This window comes from Lactuca virosa, chromosome 7, assembly GCF_052849685.1.
Source record: "Lactuca virosa cultivar CGN04683 chromosome 7, Lactuca_virosa_CGN04683_v6, whole genome shotgun sequence".
NCBI lineage: Eukaryota > Viridiplantae > Streptophyta > Magnoliopsida > Asterales > Asteraceae > Lactuca > Lactuca virosa.
This window is the reverse complement of record NC_136432.1, coordinates 58382592-58405191: the sequence shown is the minus strand read 5'-3', so window position 1 is coordinate 58405191 and position 22600 is coordinate 58382592. Positions and strand designations below refer to the sequence as shown.

General features: G+C 36.7%; 1 protein-coding gene across 1 annotated transcript; it reads right to left on the bottom strand.

The window, feature by feature from the left end:
* Window positions 1-506: 506 nt before the first annotated feature.
* Window positions 507-22568, bottom strand: LOC145126677 (putative F-box protein At4g05475; the record flags this gene model as incomplete). Its single annotated transcript, XM_079061995.1, has 4 exons — window positions 507-939; window positions 18752-18759; window positions 21893-22085; window positions 22462-22568. Coding segments are annotated over 4 exons (741 nt in total), but the record flags the coding sequence as incomplete, so codon positions are not given.
* Between the last annotated feature and the right edge of the window lie 32 nt (window positions 22569-22600).

Sequence of the window (22600 nt, the reverse complement as noted above, 5' to 3'; positions counted from 1 at the left end):
ACTCCATTAACTATTTTTTGGCCCGAATATGAAAAAGGGGTTAAATGTCAATTTTCCATAATGAATGGTGCGTCTGTTTGCACCATGTTTATGAAGGTGAACAATGATGGGAATGGATAGTGGGGATTTGTTGAAAGACCAATATATTACAAATCAAACAGATATTCCTAATGACGATTAGAATTGTTGTTTGATCCATACGGTGTTGCACAAACATTTTGGTTAATTTTCACTTGATAATGTAATAGTGATAACGAGATGAAGGTAACACCTTTTTGAAAGCAAAAAGATGTGTAACTGGTGCAACTAAAGTTTTCAATTCTTGTGGATTTTATAATAAAATATATATATAAACAAATTGATAACATCTAGATGTTATCAATTTTAGCGGCGACACGCGTCGTGTTGCCACTATTCTTGTAGTCTCTCCAACCAACGGTCTAAACCATCTGAACCCAATCATCCTAATCGTCCTCTTCAGAAGATTCATCAAATTCATCATCATTTTATGTTGAGTTGTGAGTAAAATATTTGATCCGTTTCATGCACTCTTTTACTAAATTTGTGTCAAGATTAAAGCTACACCGCATATGAACGCCTAGGGATTGAAGGTGTGGACAACCGTTAAGAATGGCCTGAAACCCATCATTTTTCATCTTGTAACTATAAATATGCAAAGACCGTAACTCAGGCATGTTGTTTCCAATGGCAACAGCAAGATCATCAAATGGCCCGGTGTACATCATGTTAACGTGGAATATTTTGAAGGACCTGAGTTGAGGGCAGTTCCGTCCAATAACTTCAATATCTTCTACTTTGATTGACATTGAATATAAACAAAGATCCTCCAACTGCGGTACTCTTTTAACTGCCCGACTCAACCCACTGCCCGTGATACCATCGCAGCAACAAATGCAAAGACACTTCAGCTTACTTGCGCTGGAGCCATAATAAAGAAACAAATTTTAAATATTTCAAAAATAGCTATTATAATATATCTGCAGCATGAGTTACGATACAATTCTTGGAGAAAAATCAAGTTGCATGATTAATTTATTTATTCCTAATTATTTTAGTAAAGAAAATAGTATAAAATAACAATCTATACTTTTTGTCCAAGGAATGTAAACGTTTTACTATAAATAACAACCTACTAAGATTTCTTTCAATTTAGGCAACCACTTATTGAAAATAGCAACATATTTCTGCTTAGCAACCTATTTAGTTGGTTGCCTAACCCAGAGGAAACTATAAGTTTTTTTAACTCCTCCCCACCAGCAAGTTATTTTATGTAAATAAAGTAAACTGGTTACCTTTACCTAAAGGTGATCAAGCATCAGGTGCAATAACCATATAGATAACTCGGGACATGAGTGGTCAAGAAATATTTTGGTTAATGAGACTTGATACTACAAAATATATAAACTTTCATGCAATCTACCCTTTTTTGGGGTCAAATATGTAATGCATGCTTTTAAACTCATGCTGTTCAAGATGTTATATCACTGATTTAAGCCTCACCAGAAAGACTCAACTCTTGAGGTTTTGATATAGTGAATATGAAAACATGAATCAGACAAACTAAATAAAAAGAAATCAATGTTTCTTTTTTAATAGGACATTACTTAAATATAAAAGTTAAGTTTAAGACCCAAATTTTACAAATTTGCCCTCAATTATTTCTTTTTTTTACAACTTCAAGTGCGCCATTTTATTGTATATTTTATTAAACAGCGTTTACCTCCTTCAACGATATATATAACCTTGTAGCAATGCATCATAACATCAAAACTCACCAACTTCTCTTGTTTCAAAAAGAGTAAAATTACACAAGAGAGATGATGTGAAAATACCCAGATATTTTTCTATAATAGTTTGAGTTTGTTAGTGCTTTTGATCAGTACTAACTATTTGCAAGCAATATTCACACAAACAGGTTATAGGGAACGCTCTCTTCACCCAGAATTAAGAGCAGACGCTGATATAGAAATTCAAACCTACATAAACTCAATCGGTAATTTATCTTCAAACTTTTTCTCTTAATGAAATTTGTAACGCAGTTACTAATTTTATTGGAAAAGGAAAATAGATTTTAAGAATTTGAGTTCAAAAAATCACATGTCACGTTCAAAAGTCAGATATAATTCAGAAGATTCGCACATTACCTAAATACACATAGATTGAGAACTGTTTTTTATACAAATTGGCGGTGATAATGCTCCGATTTGTAGTTAGCTTGAGAGGTGACACTAGTACAGAAAACATTTCTTGATGCGGTTAAAATGTTTAATTGGTGCGGGTATTGAACCGCACCAAAAAATATCGCATCAAAAAATACCTTTATTTAATGGAGCGGTTATAAAACCGCACCAAAAAATAGTCAGAACCGCATCAACAAATAATCTAAGAACTATACAAACCACATTAGAAAACGATGAAAACCACACCAATAAACAATTCTTACAAATCGCACCAAGTAGGAAAACCGCTCCAAAAAAAAAGAAACATCGCACCAAATCCTCCCCAGTTATTACTCTTCCATATATTCCAGAAACTACCAATTCCACTTCTCTTAGGTTTGGAAATTTAACAACGATTTGTGATTAGTCAAAACCTCTGTTTGTTGCTTCAAATAAATAACACGACCTTACATAATTCATTTCCAGATATTGCAATTGTAGGAATGTAATAATCTTATTAATATCATCATTGTGTTCTACATTTATTTTGATCAAATTATGAAGAGACCAAGGTGTGCCTCTGAAATAGCAGGTCACGAGCTTATACTGTCTAAACTTGAGAACGGGGGCTGCAAGGCCAAAAAAGAAAAAAGAAAAAGAATGCAAGGCACATGTTAGATAGAGGTAACCACCCTTAAACCACCATCTGGCTGAGAACAAACACCTACCGGAAATCGCCTTTGAACCACCATCATCACCGCCGCCTGTTTGCTGCCGTGAACGCAACAATCACCAAGGCACACCACTTTTTAAGAGAGCAACTCTACATCGACCATCTTCACAACCGAGCTAACAAAACAATAAACCACCACCAGTGGACACCATTGCCATCTGCCCTGCTTTAGCCGGATACCACCATTACAGCTACAAAGAGCACCCTACAGCCCCAGTTGACCCCATCACCATCTTCACGAGTTTGCTTCACCTCCGGTTAACCATCTTGCCACCTCAAACCACCCTTATACCACCTGCCATCTCCACCACTAACCACCGAGAACACCGGCCACAGAGCCCTGCCTTTGCCGAGAACCGTCCCATCTCCTACATATTTCCGATCCACCACCCTTATTCCACCTAGCTTAAACAACCCGACGCCACCAAACTTGTATCAAAACAAGACAAGAAGGAAGAAAAAAGAAATTGGTTCTCCGGTTTGTGTTATCTTCAAATGGGGAAAATACACAAACAATATAGGGCATAAATATTTTATTGATGCGGTTCCCATTAATTGATGCGATTAACCAAAAGTTGGGAGGGAAACGAAAAAATTAGAATGAAATTTTTAGTGGGAAGAATAAATAAATGCTGCTGTTTCCAAAGTTTTATTGATGCGGTTTCCATTTTCTATAAATGAGTTTAATAGTGCGGTTTTGAACTAACGCATCAAATAATGCGTTATTAATGCGGATATAAGAAAATCGCACCAACAAATGCTTTAAATGGTGCGGTTCCTAAGTTTATTAATGCGAAAGTGTTTTAATGGTGCGGTTTTAGATTTCCACCGCACCAAAAAAAAAACTCGATCGCACTATTAGATACGTTTTGTACTAGTGTGACATCCACACGACGCAGATTTTTATTCTCCTTCGGTCCTTCTAGATCTCATCGTTGTGCTAGGGTTTAGCAGAGGTTTATAGGAATGGAGATGTAAAAGAGTTGCTATCTAGAACTTGAACTTATTTGCTGGTTTCTACAGTTTCCTCAGTTGAAGAAATACAACAAGTTGAACCATTTGTTGAAAAGTAACAAGATCTCAGTATATTCATGGATATTTGAATATAGATTCATATATATTCTTACAGAATAATAGTTTTATACATTTTAATAAAATTATACATGTTCTAACAGATTATCATAAAAATGAAAGAAATTCTTAAAAATCATAGCATTCTTAAATAAATAGTTCTTTATGAAATGCACTTGATCGTCTTCAATGGTCCACAGTCAACTTGATTCCAATCATTCTTACGAGAATGGTATTTTGTGAGACTAACATCGGGCAAGAACTACATTCTGTAAGAATATCATTCTGTTAGACCACATTTATTTTCATCATCTAATATATGCAATACTCATGTATCTGCCAAAAAAATATACATTATCAAATCCTATGATAAATATCCTTACAAACTTTAGTGAGACATAATGTATACCACATGGTCATTACCAAAGAATTTTGTATGAGAAGCAAAGAATATTGCCATTTTCCTTATTCTGAAAGAATATTGGTCTTCGTCATTCTAAAGTCTTCGTCATTCTGGAAGAATATTCGAAGGTTTTAAATAACTTTCATTAGGTAAATCAAATAAATTCCATTACTCTAAAATGAAACAAACCAAAGAATGAAACTCACTATGAAATGACAAAATGGTCAAAATACTAAATTAGCTTTTAAAAAAATTTCAATATAAAAAAAGGAATTAGAGTATCCATACTAACAGAAAATTCCATAACAAATGTCCGACTAGGGCTTCCACATATAATTTTTCCTCTTAGATGAAATATATTAACAAAGAACATGCATGCAAGTTGCAAATGACCATTAGAAAGCAAAACCAACCATATTTATTCTGTAGCACACACTACAAGAATAGGGAACTATAGAGACGAGATCTATAGGGACGACAAATGTCGTCGTTATAGACACCCTAAAGAGACGACATGTCGTCTCCATAGAGTTTTAGAATTTTTTTTTTTTTGTCGTTTGCTACTACATCGGTCTCAACATGTAAAGCGGGTAAAAAAGGCGCGTTTTAGGGAAGGGTATAGGGACGACTTGTCGTCCCCATAGCTTTCTATGCCTTAAATCATCAGACAATCTCCTTCGTTTCATTCACACACACTCAATTATCAGTATATCTCTCTCTCTCTCACTCTAGATCGGAGATTCTCCCCTCCCTAATCTCGACCATGATCTTCTCCTCTGGCAACTTCCTCACCTCCCACTCCCTGCGAATCTTCATCCTCTCTCCGTAGATTCTCATGCTAATTGTCGAACACCACCGTCGGGATCAATAACTACGATTAGTTTCAACCGATTCTGACTATCGGCTTCCTTTTCACATCCGGTTACAAATTCTATCGAATACAAGCCCTAATCTGGCTACCAAGTTAGTAAGTCTCTGTTTGAAACTGTAATTGAGGTGTATGTTAGCAATTTTGTGTTTGAAACTGGAATTGGGATATAGGTAAACGATGATGACAACGAACAAACTCAAATTCAATGCAGATTTGTTTTCAATATTGCTCTGTACGTTTTCTTTGGCGGAAGCAAGGTTATTGTATTTTCAAATGGCTTATTTCAATGACTCTGTGATCTAAACAAATTGAGCTGAATTCATGTGGATTTATTGTATGTAGAACTTATGATAAGTTACATCTTCACTAGAAGAGAAAGTTAAGCCGGATGAATTTAGCACAAGAAATTTTTAATTGAGCATTCTGTTCGTGTTTGCTTATAGAAAATTTTGGATGCTTTTTATTTTGTCTGCAGGGAGGTAGGGCTAGGGTGTTCATGTACCAAAAGGTACATCCATAAGCATGAAAACAGATGTCCAATGACCCTGCATTCATCTTTGTATGAATTTAACTGGGGAAATTGCTTGCAAGAGTATGCGAAAAGAGTGGTATAATTCATCATTATCTTCATATTATTTTTTATGTTTTGATCATTAGAAAGCACTATTAAATAGCATAAATCGAGTACCTTCTCATATCAGTTGATAAGCATGCCACTCCAAAGTGTAATTGTTTCACTAATCTTGATTTCGACTTTTTTGTGCAATTCAAAATGAGGAGGCATCAGTAGATGATTTGATAGAATTTGTGGAACAAACTGTTGCTTTTCACATGAAGGTATGGACTCAAATTCTTTTTTTCATCTGTTCCTTTCTTTTGCAAACAACTTTTTCACATTCTGGGCCACTTGCAAATGAGTCTGCTGAAACATCATCATTCTCCCCATTGATTGGAACAATTTTTATGAAGCTGTTATAACAGATTACAACCCCGTTGAGGTAATTTGATCTTATTTGCAGCTCCACCTCCAAATTTTATGCTAAAAAAACAATCTTGATATGGCTTTCAGGTCGACATGCACTAGTTTATGATATTAGTAGAACAAATGAGACATGGGAGTGGGTTAATCTTGCAGAGATAATTGATACTTGATGCAGATATCACCAGAGGATAATGGAATGAGTAGACCTGTTGGACGTGATAATGGTCCAGGTGGAGGTGGAGGGTTGCCCAAAAGTCAAGCAGCAACAGCAGCAAGAAAAGATTTTCCACCATCACAGAATGACAATGGAAAGAAAGGCCTAGACAATATTAAGTTAACTTTACACTAATACTCTAATAAAAGAGGTAAATTGCAGATAACTCATTGTATTCTATTTACAAGAAAGGAATTTTAACATTCATGTCATGTGCGTGCAACACAGGTTGAGAGGGTATTTGGGTCTACTTGTGAAGCATGTGGACAACAAACATATATAATAAAAGAGCATGTATGTAATTAACAGGTTCAGCAAGGTAAATTACCAAACTAAATGAATCATGTTTGGACGTGATAATGGTCCAGGTGGAGGTGGAGAGTTTCAGTTTCATAAATCATTTTTCTATACATGTGTACTTGGTTTGCATTTCATGGTCATTAGAAAGTATAATCTATAGAAATAGTTTATTATGCTTTGTATGTTTCAGGTGTGAATGTGGTGATGCAATGTAGTTTTCTTGAACACACCACACCCTTTGGATACTTTAAGAGACTAGTGCACTTATCAAATTGTATGAAACTTTTAAACAATTTCAAATTATGTTGTATGTTTTGGTAAACAATTGTATAAGATATTCAAATGTTTTGATATTATTTTATGATATTTTAACGTTTTTTTTAGTTAAATATACTGTTTTTGCTCTTTTGTGTTTGAGAAAACTGGAAAAATAAACAAAAAATAGCAGCTAAATGTAAATTTTGTACAATATCTATGGAGACGACATTTTGTTTCTATAGATCTACCTATGGGGACGACATGTGTCCCTGGAGATCTTGCAATGGAGACGACAACCAAGGACCAACAACAACGATATCTCGTCTCTAAAAGGTACCTATGGCGACGATATCTATTGCGACGCCAAAAACGATCTGTTGAGACGGGGCTATAGCGACAAAGGCTATGGGGACGACTTGTCGTCACAGCAACCTATAGGGACGACTTTCTAAACTATAGAGGCGACATTTTTCGTCCCTATAGGTCCCGTTTCTTGTAGTGACATTCGATAGGATAATACATCACAAAACAAGCACACAAAGTAAGTAATAGACAATTCAATAATTAAATATACAAAAATAAAAGGGCACAATAAATTGAATCTTGAAGGAATATGTTCTTTTTTCCGTAATCTAGGGGTTCGTAATTCACATTCTATAACACCATTAGAAATCATTTTCTCATGTCGTGGTGAGCTAATGGATTTAAATTCTATTTATAGATTAATTACATGACGAAAAAGCTTTTTGTTTATTCTTCTAATTAATTATATAAAAAGAAAAATAAGATCTATAAGTAGTCAAATCCTAGTTTATTGATTTCTTTATCTCTTAGCAATCGCCTAAAACCTCACAAATGAAACGAATATCTTTATCATAAAAGTTCCATCTCTGATGAAAATTGAAGTGATAAATTTGACTGATTCCACTTTTATGATTAAACAAATAAGTTTAACAAAAAGAACTAAACACCACATACATACACAATTCAACTTAACCGACTTCAATTCATTTCCATAATAAAAAAATCAACCATTATAACAACCAAGAAACACTAACCCGCAAATCACATAAGCAAAATACACTTGAAAAAAAACTTAGAATCTGATGCCGATTTATGAAATTCATCAATGAATTTAATAGATTCAGGAAGAATCAGATAAAAGAACAAAAACTAAAGTTTACCTTTTGTGCATCCTCCAAGCAATGAGTGAGTTATCCATCGTGGAATTCACGGTCAACATTTTAAACGATGGAAGCAGAAATTGTTGGAGATCCAATTTCATGCTTCCACTGTTATCAAAATAAATGGATGCCGGCAACATAATGGAAAACAATTTTGCTTCAAAAGGAATTAGATATTGAAATTGATGTATGTTTGTGTGTGTAAAAGAGAAAGATGAGAGAAAAGAGACAGAGATAAAGAGAGGAGTTAGAGGATAAGGAGGATTTGGAGGTGAATTTTCCATCGGCAATGACTCTATGATGATTTGCTTCCCGTCGATGTGGGTTTGCAGTATTCCGGCGTGTGTTTATAGTGATGAGGAATCGATGGTTTTGTAGGGTTGGGAAACCAATTCCCCTGATTTAACGATAATAAATGTTTTAAATATTTACCATAATTAAATGTGGTCAAGATTACTATTATGCCCATTATCAGATTTTTGAAATGATTGGTCCAATAAATAATTAGAATACATGAACCTACCTCTATAAGACCTCAAAAAAAACCTTTCAAATAAGTGTCTTCAAATTAATTATATATCTTTATTAATAATTTAAGAAACAACTTACCCCCAATTTACAGACAACACATCTTGACAAACTCATATAATTGAGAACTTTGCATTGTTCTCTGTAATGTTTAATTTATCTTTCTTCTTAGATATGTGTGTGATACTACAACCTATCACACTTTTAGTCTGTCACGTCAGTGCCACTTCATTTACTCATTATCCTACAAAACTAATAGGAAAGGGTACCACAGCCACGGCACTTTTCTTTTTTCTTTACTTAAATATAATTTAATAAATATTTTAGTATTTAAAAATACATATTTGTTGTTAGTGAAATTGTTGGGGTTGGGGTTGTTCTTGGGGCCGAGAGGAAATCTTAGAGGGATCAAGTTGTGGTTGGTATACTGATAGATCCAAAGGACAGACTTTTGCAATAGGTCTTCTTGAACCATTAACATATGATTTGCTTCATCAGGATATTGGGGTGAGATTAGTAGGAGAGTTGTTTGGATTCATTGTTTGGAGTGGAAAGGGTTGTAGTTTGCGATAGAATCCATTGTAGTTGTGTGAAATGTTTGATATGGACTCATTGTTTGGAGTGGAAAGGGTTGTAGTTTGTGCGATAGAATCCATTGTAGTTGTGTGAAATGTTTGATATGGACGGGGGTTTTATAGTCGTTTTTGATATAAAAAAATAACAAAAAAAGAACCCTTTATAACCATTGGAGTGGTGGGTTTGATTTTTTCGTGTGGTAACATCTTCACTCATGGTATACCCACCACAGCCCTGGGCATGTACACCGCACCACTGCGGTGACACGTCACCCACAAGATGATTTTTATATGCATCGTATCGTCTAAAGTTGTTGAATCTATTTTCTCATAAAAAATACTCCTCGAGTTTTTCAAGAAAAGCAACCCTAGACACATGATGGCTGAGCTAACAAATTGCTTAAAGTTAGTCCACAATATTAAGAAGTTTTTAAGCCTCTTCAATGCAAAGTTTCTTACGCCTCTTAAATGAAAATTTTGTCCTTTAATCATCCTGTAGTTGACCAATGTCAAATGACATCTCCATTTCAAGAATCCAAGTATCCAGTACAATGGGTCTGTCCCCCATATCATACCTTTTTTTGTTCTTTTTAGTTAAGGAGAGTTAATCAAACTTAAATTCTAAAATCCTATGAACAAATACCTTTAATTTTTCTCCCAATCTACTCCAAAATTAGCCTAAAATACTTGTATTTCTCTTACTTATTTGCATTGTAAACAACTACACATTATATTCACTTGAGGTCTCTTTAAGGTCTCCTCCACATGTGATTTTTCCAGAATTGCGTTTCCCATGTAAATATCATTATTTTTTTAACAACTACCAAACCATATATTCAAAATTCTAGCAATTTGGCTAGAATAGAGAAAACAATTACAAGGGGTTCATTAACCAAGCATTCCAAAATACATCGGATTTAGAAACTCGGTGTTTTAACAAATAAAAGATATTAGAACGATACTATCAAACAATGAACTTTTTCTAATTTGAGCCCTATCAAAAACTACTGAATTTCGAAATCTCCAAAGTACCCAACACGAAGTTGATGTGGTTTTATTTACTGAAATACCCTTCTGGCTGGATTCTGCTCCAGGAGGAGTAAAGCCCAAGTTTTCGTATATTATTTGTTTTAGTCTTTATCCTATTTTATAGAAGTCTTTTAGTCAAGTTAGGATTATGTAAGGATCAGTATGGATAACCTTTAAATACCTTGTAAATAGCGTGAACAGAGTTGGGTTTTTTTGGCTGTGATCTGATTTTCGTTCTTTGATTAAATAAAAGAAAGAGTTGAGATACATTTGCACAGATTTTGCTTCGTCAGGCACACGATAGTGCCCCTGGTTTTCAAGCATGTGACATTTTGCTACCATCACATCTGATCAGGATACGAAGTTCCTTAATCACTTTTGGCGTACACTTTGGCGTCTGTTTCAAACTACATTTCAATATAGTACTTCTTTCCACCCTCAAACTGATGGATGGACGGAGCTGGTTAATAAAATACTTGGTAATTTGATTTGTTGTCTCTGTGGAGATCGCCCCAAACAATGGGATCAGTTCTTAGCTTCAACTGAGTTTGCCTTCAACAACATGGTCAACCGTTGCACCGGAAAGTCTCCATTTCAGGTGGTTTATCAACGCCAGCCAAAGCATGCTTTAGATCTGGTTCCTATGTCTAAACTTCCTGGTCATAACTTGGTTGCTGAGAATCTCGCGACAAAGGTGCAAGTTGTTCAGACTGAAGTTAAACAAAGGCTTGCCGCTTCTAACGCGAAGTATAAAGAAGCTCGAGATAAACATCGGAGTGAAAAAGTTTTTAAGGTTGGTGATCTAGTTATGGTCCATTTACGCAAGGAGAGATTTCTAGTAGGGACATACAACAAGCTCAAGATGAAGCGGATTGGGCCATGCAAGGTACTTCGCAAAATTAATGACAATGCTTATGTCGTTAACCTCCCTGAATCCTATTCTATTTCTTCAACATTCAATGTGGCAGATTTGACCACGTTCAGACAAGATGATCCTTTATATCCTGATGCCCACTCGAGGTTGAGTTCTGGTTGAGTTCTTTTTCCACCAGGGAAGAATAATGTGGTATTATTTAATGAAATACCCTTCTGGTCGGATTGTGCTCTAGGAGGAGTAAAGTCCAAGTTTTCTTATTTTATTTGTTTCAGTCTTTATCCTATTTTATAGAAGTCTTTTATTCAAGTTAGGATTCTGTTACGATTAGTATGGATAACCTTTAAATACTTTGTAAACAACGTGAACAGAGTTGGGTTATTTGGCCGTGATATGATTTTTGTTCTTGATTAAATAAAAGAAAGAGTCGAGATATGTTTTCTCAGATTTTGTTTCATCAGAGCCCCTGGTTTTCAAGCGCGTGACAATTCGCTACTAATTGTCTATTTGTAGTTGTTTTTGGCTACATCAGAAGTAACCACGATCACTTCTAATTGCCTTCTCTTAGCAACAACCAAGTTTAGATCATCCACCCAAGATAACCATTTTTTTATAGAGGATGATATTGGTAAAGTCAACCCACACCAATGAGCAACTAAATACCATATTGCTATCGCCGCTTCACACCTTAAAAATGTGATCGGTTGATTCAACCCCAACATCACAACTTGGTCATAAAATAGATTGCAACTCTAAACCTTTTTTGGAAGATTGAACTGCGTTGGTAATCTATCTAACATTAGTCTCCATATAAATATATTTACCGTCTTGGGAAGTACCGAACACCACCTCGTATGGAGTTCACCACTCATCAATGAAACTTCATCAATATGTTGCCTCGTATCTTAACCGAACTCCCCTGACATATCCAAAGCCCACAAAACTGATCTGTTGAGTCTCAAATCACCACCCCTTGTATAACTTCCAACAATAAACTTAATTGTTCTTCTTCACAATCACCCCGAACCTCCCTCCTCCAATCCCACATTCGATGATCAACACACCATATTTCCTTAACTAAGCATTCTGGATTCAGATCAAGGTAGTATAACCTGTGAAATCTGATATAGAAGGGTTGTTGACCTAACCATAAATCATGCCAAAAAGATATTTTGTCTCCTTTTCCTAGTCTTTTTTCAAGAGTTGCTAATAGAACAACATTACTAGAATCCATTTTGTGGATCGTAGCTACAATCTTAGCCCACACACCCAACCTCCTCCCACCACTACCTATACTATGTAGCCCTCCGTCAATACCATGAATTGATTTTACAACTCTAACCCAATAAGTATCAACATTAGAGACAAACCTCCACCGCCATTTTTGTAAGAGAGAATTATTAAAAGCCGATAGACTACCGAAACCAAGACCACCTTTTTCAAAAGTAACTAAATTTTGCTCCCACTTTACCCATGCTATTTTTCTAGCATCTCCCTCACCACCCGAAAAAAACGTTACTCCTCAAGGCGTCAAGTTATTAATTATCCCTTCAGGTGTTTTAAAAATTGACATGTAGTATATAGTGATACTACCTAAAACCGAAGTAACTAAAGCCGCTCCCCCCCCCCTATGGACAATCATTTGGATTTCCAACTAGAAAGTCTACCTTGGAATTCATCTATCACCACATCCCAATTTTCTTTCCTGCTCATATTTAACCCAATCGGAATCCCAAGGTAAATAAACGGTAGTTGACCTACATTACATCCCGAAAAGAACTGCTAGATCTTGTATCTAATCCTTGTCAATGCCAACTCCATGGAGATTTGATTTTTACATGTTTAGTTTTAACCCTGAAACAACATAGAAATTGTGCAAAACTTGTGAAATATTATCAATCTCCCTGTTCGACCACTCCGATAAAATAACCACGTCATCAGCATAGCATATAGCTGGTGATAAATACGTAGTCGTTGACTCCCTACCCTAAACCACATATTAAATTGCATTAAATTGCCTCTTGTATCATAATATGTAAGCCTTCCATAACGAGAATAAATAAAAACGAGGAAAGCGGATCACCTTGACGTAAGCCTCTAAACAGTGAGAACTCATTAGTAGCGCTCAGAGTGACTAACACTGAACCTTTAGTAGATGTAAGACATGCTCGAATCCAACATCGCCATTTATCTCCAAACCCAAAACCTTCCAAGATATGATCAAGATATTCCCAGCTTGACGAGTATTTGCCTCCCTTTAATGAAGGCATTCTGTACTTTCGATACAATGGAATCTACCACTCTAGCAAGATGAGTTTCTAGGACCTTTGCTATGACTTCATATTGTACACCTATAAGAGATATGGGATAGAAATCTTTCACCAAAAGTGGATTTTATGACTTAGGGATTAACGTGATAAATGATGCATTGCATCCGTTAGGAATAACCCCCGAATTAAAAAACTCTTGAATATATGCAATAACATCAGCTCCCATAACCAACCAAAATTTCTCAATAAACTGAAACAAGTACCCATCTAGGTTCGATGGTTTATATCCACCACACGCCGATACTGCAGCCCTGATTTCATCTTCGGAAACGAGTTCTTGAAGAAATTCACTATCTTCATGCGGTAGGGTACTAAACCAAGAGCTAGCCACCGTTGGTAGAATGACATCAATTTGACCAAATTTATCCTTACAGAATTTAAAAATGACTTCCTTGATTTCAGTCGGATCAGTACGCCAAATTCCATTCACTATAACTCCTTGTATAGCTTGTTTTCTTCTTGTTTTTTTATTAGCCCATGAAAAAACTTTGAATTTCATCCCAATCCATCTCCCACTTGCTTCTAGACTTCTATGCGACGTGTAACGCTTGACAGTATTCTATATCTTCAAGTTTTTTAACAATTGAAGTCGTTCCAAGATTTCATCATTCGTAGCAGTACCCTCGTCAATCTTCAAGTCTACCTCTGCAATTGAATTTATTAATAATGTTTTTGAGATGTTATCTTTCAAACGCACCTCTCTGTTCCACCCGTTTAAAATCAACTTCAATTCCTTTAATTTGTTTTTAAAGGCAATAGATTTTGTTACCTGATCATCCTCTATCCCATTAGCCCAAGTTGTGTATACCAGTTCAATGAACCCATTAACTAGACACCAATAATTAAAAACACGAAAGGTATCGAGCCATAATCCGATTTCACAAATTGTAGCAAGATAGGGTTATGATCAGACCATCTAAGTTCCAAAACCACAGCTGCCATTTGAGGAAGCCTGTCAAGAAATTCAATAGATATGAAAAATGTATCAAGCATGGACATCTTGGTTCCCAGTTTATTCACCCTGGTAAATTTACAACTCCCAGTTGTACTTCCACCAGCCCTGAATCGTCTATAACTTGGTTAAAAGCTGCAGCTCCATGTGGCAAAAAAAAAACCGTTCCAAACCTGTCTCCCTCCTCTCTTACTTCGTTGAAGTCACCAAAATAGAAAATAAGCACCATTATTAACCGACATAAAGTCAACCAACTCATTCCAAAGTCGTAACTTATCCAATTGTTGTTGTTTTGCCAAAAGAGGCTTTTTGTTCAAAACGGAGCGTTTTGTCAAACGCTAGAAGCTAGAAGCTCTCAGACGCTCCGTGCCGAACACGCCGAATGTCTTCTCCGTTGATGGAGATGTGAGAAAGGTTAAGAATCTCCAATTAGTCAATCCACTGCCCATGATATCATGGCACCACCAAAGGCTAAGACGGTTCACCTTACTTGAGCTGGAGCCACAGAAACGCAACAACACATTTTTAGCCATTTAAAACTACTAATTAAAACAAATTAAAGTACATAAACAACAGATTAAATGTTGTGAAAGTAAATAACAGTATAAACATTAATTTCCAATAATGATGGTGTGTATGTGTATGAAATTGAAGAAAACTACCATAGCAAAATGTAACCAAGGAGATCGTCGCTTCCAAACCCCTCTATACCGATATGAATCAATTCCCCATAGCTGAGATCAACTGCCTGCTTAGTTAGCACCTCGAGATAGTAATTTTTATCCCAATGAGCAGCCCATTTGTGCTAAACAATGAGCTTCCACATCGTCGGATCCTTGCAAATTCTCCGCCAAGTTGTGCACACTTTCGGTGCGTTGCTGAGTATTTCTTTTGTACCCAATCTTTGAAGTATATCAGCCATCAGTGCGTTGCTGAGTATTTCCTCCATTACAGACAATGTGATAAGAACCTCAAGGTATATACTAGGAAAAAGAAACGGGTCAAAGCAACTGATCAGGAGCAATTTAATACCATTTTTGGATTTTGGTTGGACCCATTGGGTCAACAAATTATCGAGAAAACTGAAGGGAGAGGAGCAGTTCAGGTCCTTCACTTCAGGAGCAGTTAACATCAGTTTCTAATATTTTAGCAGGCTTTGTTTTTGAGTTAGTTGTTCAATTATTCAGTTTTTGCTATCTTGTTTGTACTGGAGACTTGCCATCTCGAATTTGGCTTATCTTTTAGTGATGGAGATCCTCGAGGCTGGATCCTTAAGGCTGAGAAGTACTTTCGTTATTACGATATACCGGAAGAAGAAAAAGTAGATGTTGCATCTATGCATTTGGAAGGAGACGCTATGGATTTTTATTCTTGGCTTTCAACAAATCAAACAATAGAGTTTTGGGAGGAACTAGTCCATGCTTTACAGAAAAACTTTGGGCCCACGGAGTTCCAAAACCCGGATGAACATTTGTGCAATATAAAACAAACAGGAATAGTACAAGAATATCGACAAGAGTTTGCCAAACGCTCCTCACGGGTTTCTAATTGGCCTGAACATTGCCTTTTAGGGGTGTTCCTCAATGGCCTCAAAGAAGAGTTGAAAGTTGATCTCAGAATTTAGAAACCGAGGACGGTGTTTAAAGCTGTGAGTATCGCCTTGGAATTCGAATCAAAAGTCAACTGTACACGCCCAACGAGAGGGCAAACATTGACAACTCCCTCAAGATCCGTCCAACCAGAACCGAAAACCTCTACATTTACACCAGCTTCATCTCACAGCAATTCCAAAACACCTCTACGAATCTCGGATGCTGAAAAACAATCTCGTTATCTCAGGGGTGAGTGTTTTCGGTGTGGGAAAAAATATGGATCGTGTCACAGGTGTAAAACGGGTACTCTCAAGGTGTTGGAAGTGGAGGAGGGTCTAGATGAGCCATCAGTTAACGAGGTTAACCATGTTGAGGAGGATGCAAACGAAATTGCAGAGATTAGTTTACATGCTATCTTTGGTAAAACTCAGCTCACAACAATGAAGGTTCAAGGTATGCTCCACTCTACTGAAGTACTTGTGTTGGTTGATGGGGGTTCCACCCACAATTTCATTTCAGACGTCTTAGCAAATGAATTGAAAATCAATACACAAGCAGTGACACCTTTTAGTGTTCAAATAAGGAATGGGGATGTTATCAGTTGTAGCCATATCTGCAAGAATCTCGCACTTCAAGTCGATGAACTCAAGGTTATTCAAGATTTCTACCCTTTTTCAATTGATGGAGCGGATTTGGTGTTAGAAGTTCAATGGTTGGCAACATTAAAAACGGTTCAAGCAAATTGGAAGGAAATGTTTATGATCTTTAGTGTAGATGGTAAACGCTATAAGTGGCAGGGTATTTCAACAGGACCCAAAAGTCCGGCAGTTTTCAACACTTAGCTGTTGAGCTGAGTACAAATCCAGAAATCCCACTCCCATTGCAGCCAATTATAAATCGTTATGACTAGGTCTTTGAAGAACCCAAGAAACTTCCTCCAAACCGTTTACAAAACCATTCTATTCCTCTAATTCCTAACTCTTCACCACCTAACATACGACCATATCGATACCCCCATTCTCAAAAGGCTGAAATTGAAAAGAAGGTGGAAGAATTATTGACAACAGGTTTCATTCGACCAAGCACCGGTCCATTTTCGAGTCCGATTTTACTGGTCAAGAAAAAAGATAATACCTGGAGGATGTGTGTGGATTATCGTGCTCTCAACAAAATAACCATAGTCGATAAGTACCCAATTCTGAATATCGATGAATTATTGGATGATTTATATGGTGCAACCGTGTTTTCCAAGTTGGATTTACGCTCCGGCTACTACCAAATCAGGGTCCACGATTCCGATATACCAAAAACAGCTTTCCGAACTCATTCCGGGCATTATGAATTCAAGGTTATGCCATTCGGCTTAACTAACGCCCCATCCACATTCCAATCTATCATGAATGACTTATTTCGCCCATAGTTACCAGAAACGCTCAAGTAGTGGCGTCCCACGTACCCAATCGCCCCATACCCAATCGAAGCGAAATCGGTCCGGTAAGTGATATATGGCAAATCCCGAATTGGATCCAATCGATCCCAATCGTGATCCCAATCGATCCTAATAGCGATCCTAATCGAACCTAAGAGCGTTCCTAGTGTGAAAAACGAGCGTACCTGAAGTCGATTTTGTTGCTTGCGATTGGATTTTAGGCGTCGATTTTGTTATTAAGTATTATGAAGTAATTGTGGTATTTCTTTTGTTCTTGTTTCAGTAATTGGTATTTTTGTTATTAAGTATTTTATGTTTGAACTTTGAAGTGTTAAATTGTTAAGTAATAGTATACATATATTTTATGAAATGTCTTAGAATTAGGAACACTGTACTGGACTATACAATACATTGTACCGGTTCGTACTGAAATGAGCCTACCCCCTCCGTACCCGATACACTACATGTCGCGAACCCCGTACTGTACCGTACCTCGTTCCCCGTACCGTACCGCGTTTCTGGTAACTATGATTTCGCCCTTATTTACGTCGTTTTATACTTGTGTTTTTTGACGACATCTTAGTATATAGCCCCAACATGAAACAACATCTTTCACATCTTGAACAAACCTTGAAGCTGCTAAGCGACCACCAATTTTTCGCTAAGCTTTCAAAATGTTGTTTCGGGCAATCTAAAGTCTCCTTTCTCGGGCATGTAATAACGACAGAAGGTGTACAAGTTGAACAGGAAAAAATCTCAGCTGTACAATCATGGCCTATTCCTTCAAATGTTAAAGAAGTTAGAGGTTTTTTTAGGTCTTACAGGCTACTATCGACGATTTGTGCGGAATTATGGGTTGATCGCACGTCCCCTAACAGCCCTTACAAAGAAAGATGGGTTCGTTTGGTCTGAAGAAGCATTTATCGCATTCACTACACTGAAACAAGCACTACTCTCTACTCCTATTCTTAGATTACCGAATTTTTCAAAAACATTTGTTGTAGAGAGTGATGCGTCTTCATCAGAAATTGGAGCTATCTTATCTCAAGAGAACCATCCTATAGCTTATTTCAGTAAAGGATTCTCTCCGTCTAACCGGCTTAAATCGGCTTATGATCGGGAATTATTAGCTTTGGTTCTTGTTGTTCAGAAATGGAATCATTATTTATTGGGGCGTCATTTCCTTATTCGTAAGAGCATTATACTTTGAAGTTCTTACTGGAGCAACACATTACCACAACCGAACAACAACGACTCTTACTCAAGCTCATGCCTTATGATTTTTCTATAATTCATAGAGCTGGGAAAGAGAATAAAGGAGCAGACGCACTTTCTCGAAAACCCCATTGGAGTAAACTATTGACTATGTCAATTCCTTATTGTGTGGAAATTAACGACATCAAAATAGGACTTCAACAAGATGCTTACACAACAGATATACTCCAACAGCTTCAATCCTCCCCATCATCGGTCCCGGATTTCTCCTTCCATGACCAGCTTTTATTTTTTAAGGGCAGAATGGTCATTCCTGATATACCCAATCTCAAACTCAAGTTGCTTCAAGAATGTCACACTTCTCCGGTTGGTGGACATGGCAGGTTTTTAAAAACTTTTAAACACGCATCTACTCAATTATACTGGCCGAAAATGAAGCAGGAAATTCGGGTATTTGTACAACATTGTTTGGTTTGTCAGCAGCAGAAATACCATACATTATCCCCAACAGGTCTTCTCCAACCTTTACCAATTCCAACTCAAATATGGGAGGATATTTCAATGGATTTTATTGTTGGTTTACCAATATCCAATAAGTTTGATACAATCTTAGTGGTGGTGGATCGCCTGAGTAAATATGCCCATTTCGTGTGTTTATCTCACCCTTTTTCAGCCAAAAGTGTGGCTGCCATCTTTTGTAAGGAAATCATTCATCTGCATGGTTTCCCTCTCTCCATAATTTCGGACCGAGATGTTATTTTTTTAAGCACTTTTTGGCAAGAACTCTTTCGTTTGAACCAAACTAAGCTGCAGTTAAGTACTAGCTACCATCCTCAAACGGATGGTCAAACCGAAGTACTTAATCGATGCCTTGAAGCCTACTTACGTTGTTTTGCTCATGAACAACCAACCAAATGGAGTTCTTATTTAGTATGGGCAGAGTACTCCTATAACATAGGATACCACACCTCTACAGGAACTACCCCTTTTTCGGTGGTTTACGGACGGGACCCTCCATCTCTTTTGCCGTATGTCAAGGGGGAAACAAAAAATGCTGAGTTGGAACAGCAGATGCTCGATCGTGACGATATGTTAAAACTCCTTCGCCTCAATCTCACTAAAGCCCAGGATCGCATGCGCAATCAAGCTAATTCTAAACGTAGAGAGGTAACTTTCCAGGTTGGGGACCATGTCTTTCTCAAAATTCAACCCCATCGGCAAAAAAGTTTAGCCAAACGTCGTTATGAAAAACTTTCCCCACGATTTTTTGGCCCTTACCGTATCACACACTCTGTTGGCCCTGTTGCTTATGAGCTTGAATTACCAGCTGATGCTAAGATTCATCCTATCTTCCACGTCTCTATGCTCAAACCAGCCCATGGCTCCTTTTCTTCCGATTTGATTGCTCCATTACCTATAACAAAGGACTGGGAAATCGATGCCCAACCTGCTTCTATTGTTGATCATCGCTGGGTTCTTGAAGCGGGCCAACTGGTGTTGGAATTATTGGTATCCTGGTACCAACGACCTTTTGGAAGAAGCTACATGGGAGGCCTACGATTTATTAGCTGAGCAATTTCCTAATTTTCGCCTTTAGGAAAAGTCGTTTTACTAAGGGAGAAGTAATGATAAGAACCTCAGGGTATATACTAGGAAAAAGAAACGGGTCAAAGCAACTGATCAGGAGCAATTTAATACTATTTTTGGATTTTGGTTGGACCCATTGGGTCAACAAACTATCGAGAAAACTGAAGGGAGAGGAGTAGTTCAGGTCCTTCACTTCAGGAGCAGTTAACATCAGTTTCTAATATTTTAGTAGGCTTTGTTTTTGAGTTAGTTGTTCAATTATTCAGTTTTTGCTATCTTGTTTGTACTTGAGACTTGCCATCTCGAATTTGGCTTATCTTTTATGAAAGTTTGAATCATTTGCCTGCTTAATTTTCTGGTTCTTATCACAATGGCTCTAAGGCAAATTGGCTAAGTAAGTCAGCTATATTGAGTGTCTCTTAATTCAGAAAGACTGACTTAACTGTAAAAGCCAAGTCAGGCTTTTCCAATTAAGCCCCAACGTTTACAAATTTGCCTTTGATCCTTTCTTTATCTTTTTTTCAATTTCAAGCCTGCCATCATTTTCTTAAATATGTTTTAAACATCATTTACCTCCTAAAACTATATAACTAACATTATGACAGTGCATCATAGCATTCAGATTAAAAAATTGACAGGGTTTGAATTCACTTTTTGAATATACATATAACAATTACCAACCATTTACCACTAAACTTACCAACTTCTCTTGTTTCAGAAGAGGAAGATTGCCACGAGAGACAATGTGAAATCACCTGAATAAGTTTCCTTCTATATAAAGGCATAGTTTTGTTTGCTAGTGCATTTGATCAGTACTACCGATTTGCCCAAATCTTTTAGGCTTTGGGAGTAATATTCACACAAACAGGTCACAGTTAACACTCCCTTCTCCCAAAAACAATACACATGCACTGCTGATATACTTTTTAGTTGAGATGTTCACAAATCATCATTCAAAAAGTTTTAGGCTATGGTTTGCGTATTAGCTGTAAAGCTAGTTGTTAAATAAAAAGCTAGCTGGTACTTGAAAAGCTAACCGATGAAACATAACGTTTGGTAAACTAGCTGAAAAGCTAGCTGAAAGATATAAAATGACATAAATACTTAAAAGAATGTGTTTCTATATTTAATTAAGGGGTATATTTGGAAAGTTTTAAAAAAGCTCCTGAAAAGCTAGTCTAAGTAGCTTTTTAAAAAAGCTAGCTTATAAGCTAGTTTTTGGCTTGTCAAACATGACAACTTAAAAAAACTCGAAAAATAAGCTAGCTTATCAGCTAGCTGTGGCGCGCCAAATACAACCTTAGAACAATAAAAAGATTCGGTAATTTAAAACCACTAACACCGAATAAACTATTTATCAACAAACATAAACAGCAGCTCAATGCTATGAAAAGTAAATGATCACTTGTTCAAAACTATACAACAAACAACACAAGCCAAATTATGTAGATGATAAATCATCCCCAAATGTGTACTCCTCAACCTGCATGTTGGCTTAGAAATGAAAAAGAAAACCTTATTTTTCATAACTGATATGCGTAACTAGAATAGCAATGGAAAAGTGGGAAGAAAGCTAACATAGGACAATGTGATAAAGATGATCATCGGTGCAAAAGCCCCTTATACTGATATCGATCAGTTCCCAACAGCTGAGATCAACTGCCTCCTTAGTCGACACCTCTAGAGTACTGAAACCCAAATCCCAAATATAAACAGGTGGCTGGATCATATTAATGACCTTCCACATCGCTGGATACTTGCAAATTTTCAGCCAAGTTGTACATACTTTCCATGCGCTGTTCAGTTTTTCTGCTGTATGCAATCTTTGGAATATATTATCCGTCACTTTTACCGACTGGTAAGCGAGGGTTCTCTCGATTAGTTACGGAAAACCCCCTTTTTCTATTGGAGAGGAGTGAATTATACAAACTGACCATAGTGTTTTTGTGTTCTACCTATAAAATCCTTTCAGAAAAGAATATTCTACGTTTTCTCTTATTCAATTTTGTATATCCTCACCTTGTATAGAAAATGTTGGTAATTTGTGTAATTGTTCTTATGATTAAATTACATAAATAATCTCTATATAAAAATAATTATGTAGTGGTCCTTTAAGTATGAAAAATTTACATAAATTGATTTGTGTCTAATTATGTACATATTTTCCGTACGCTGTTGAGTATTTCTACAGCTTCCAATCTTCGAAATATAATTCTCACAAGTTCGTCAGGCATCTCAAGCCAATTTCGAAACGGAGGTCGTCATCGTCAAGTTTCAACTATGAAATATGAAT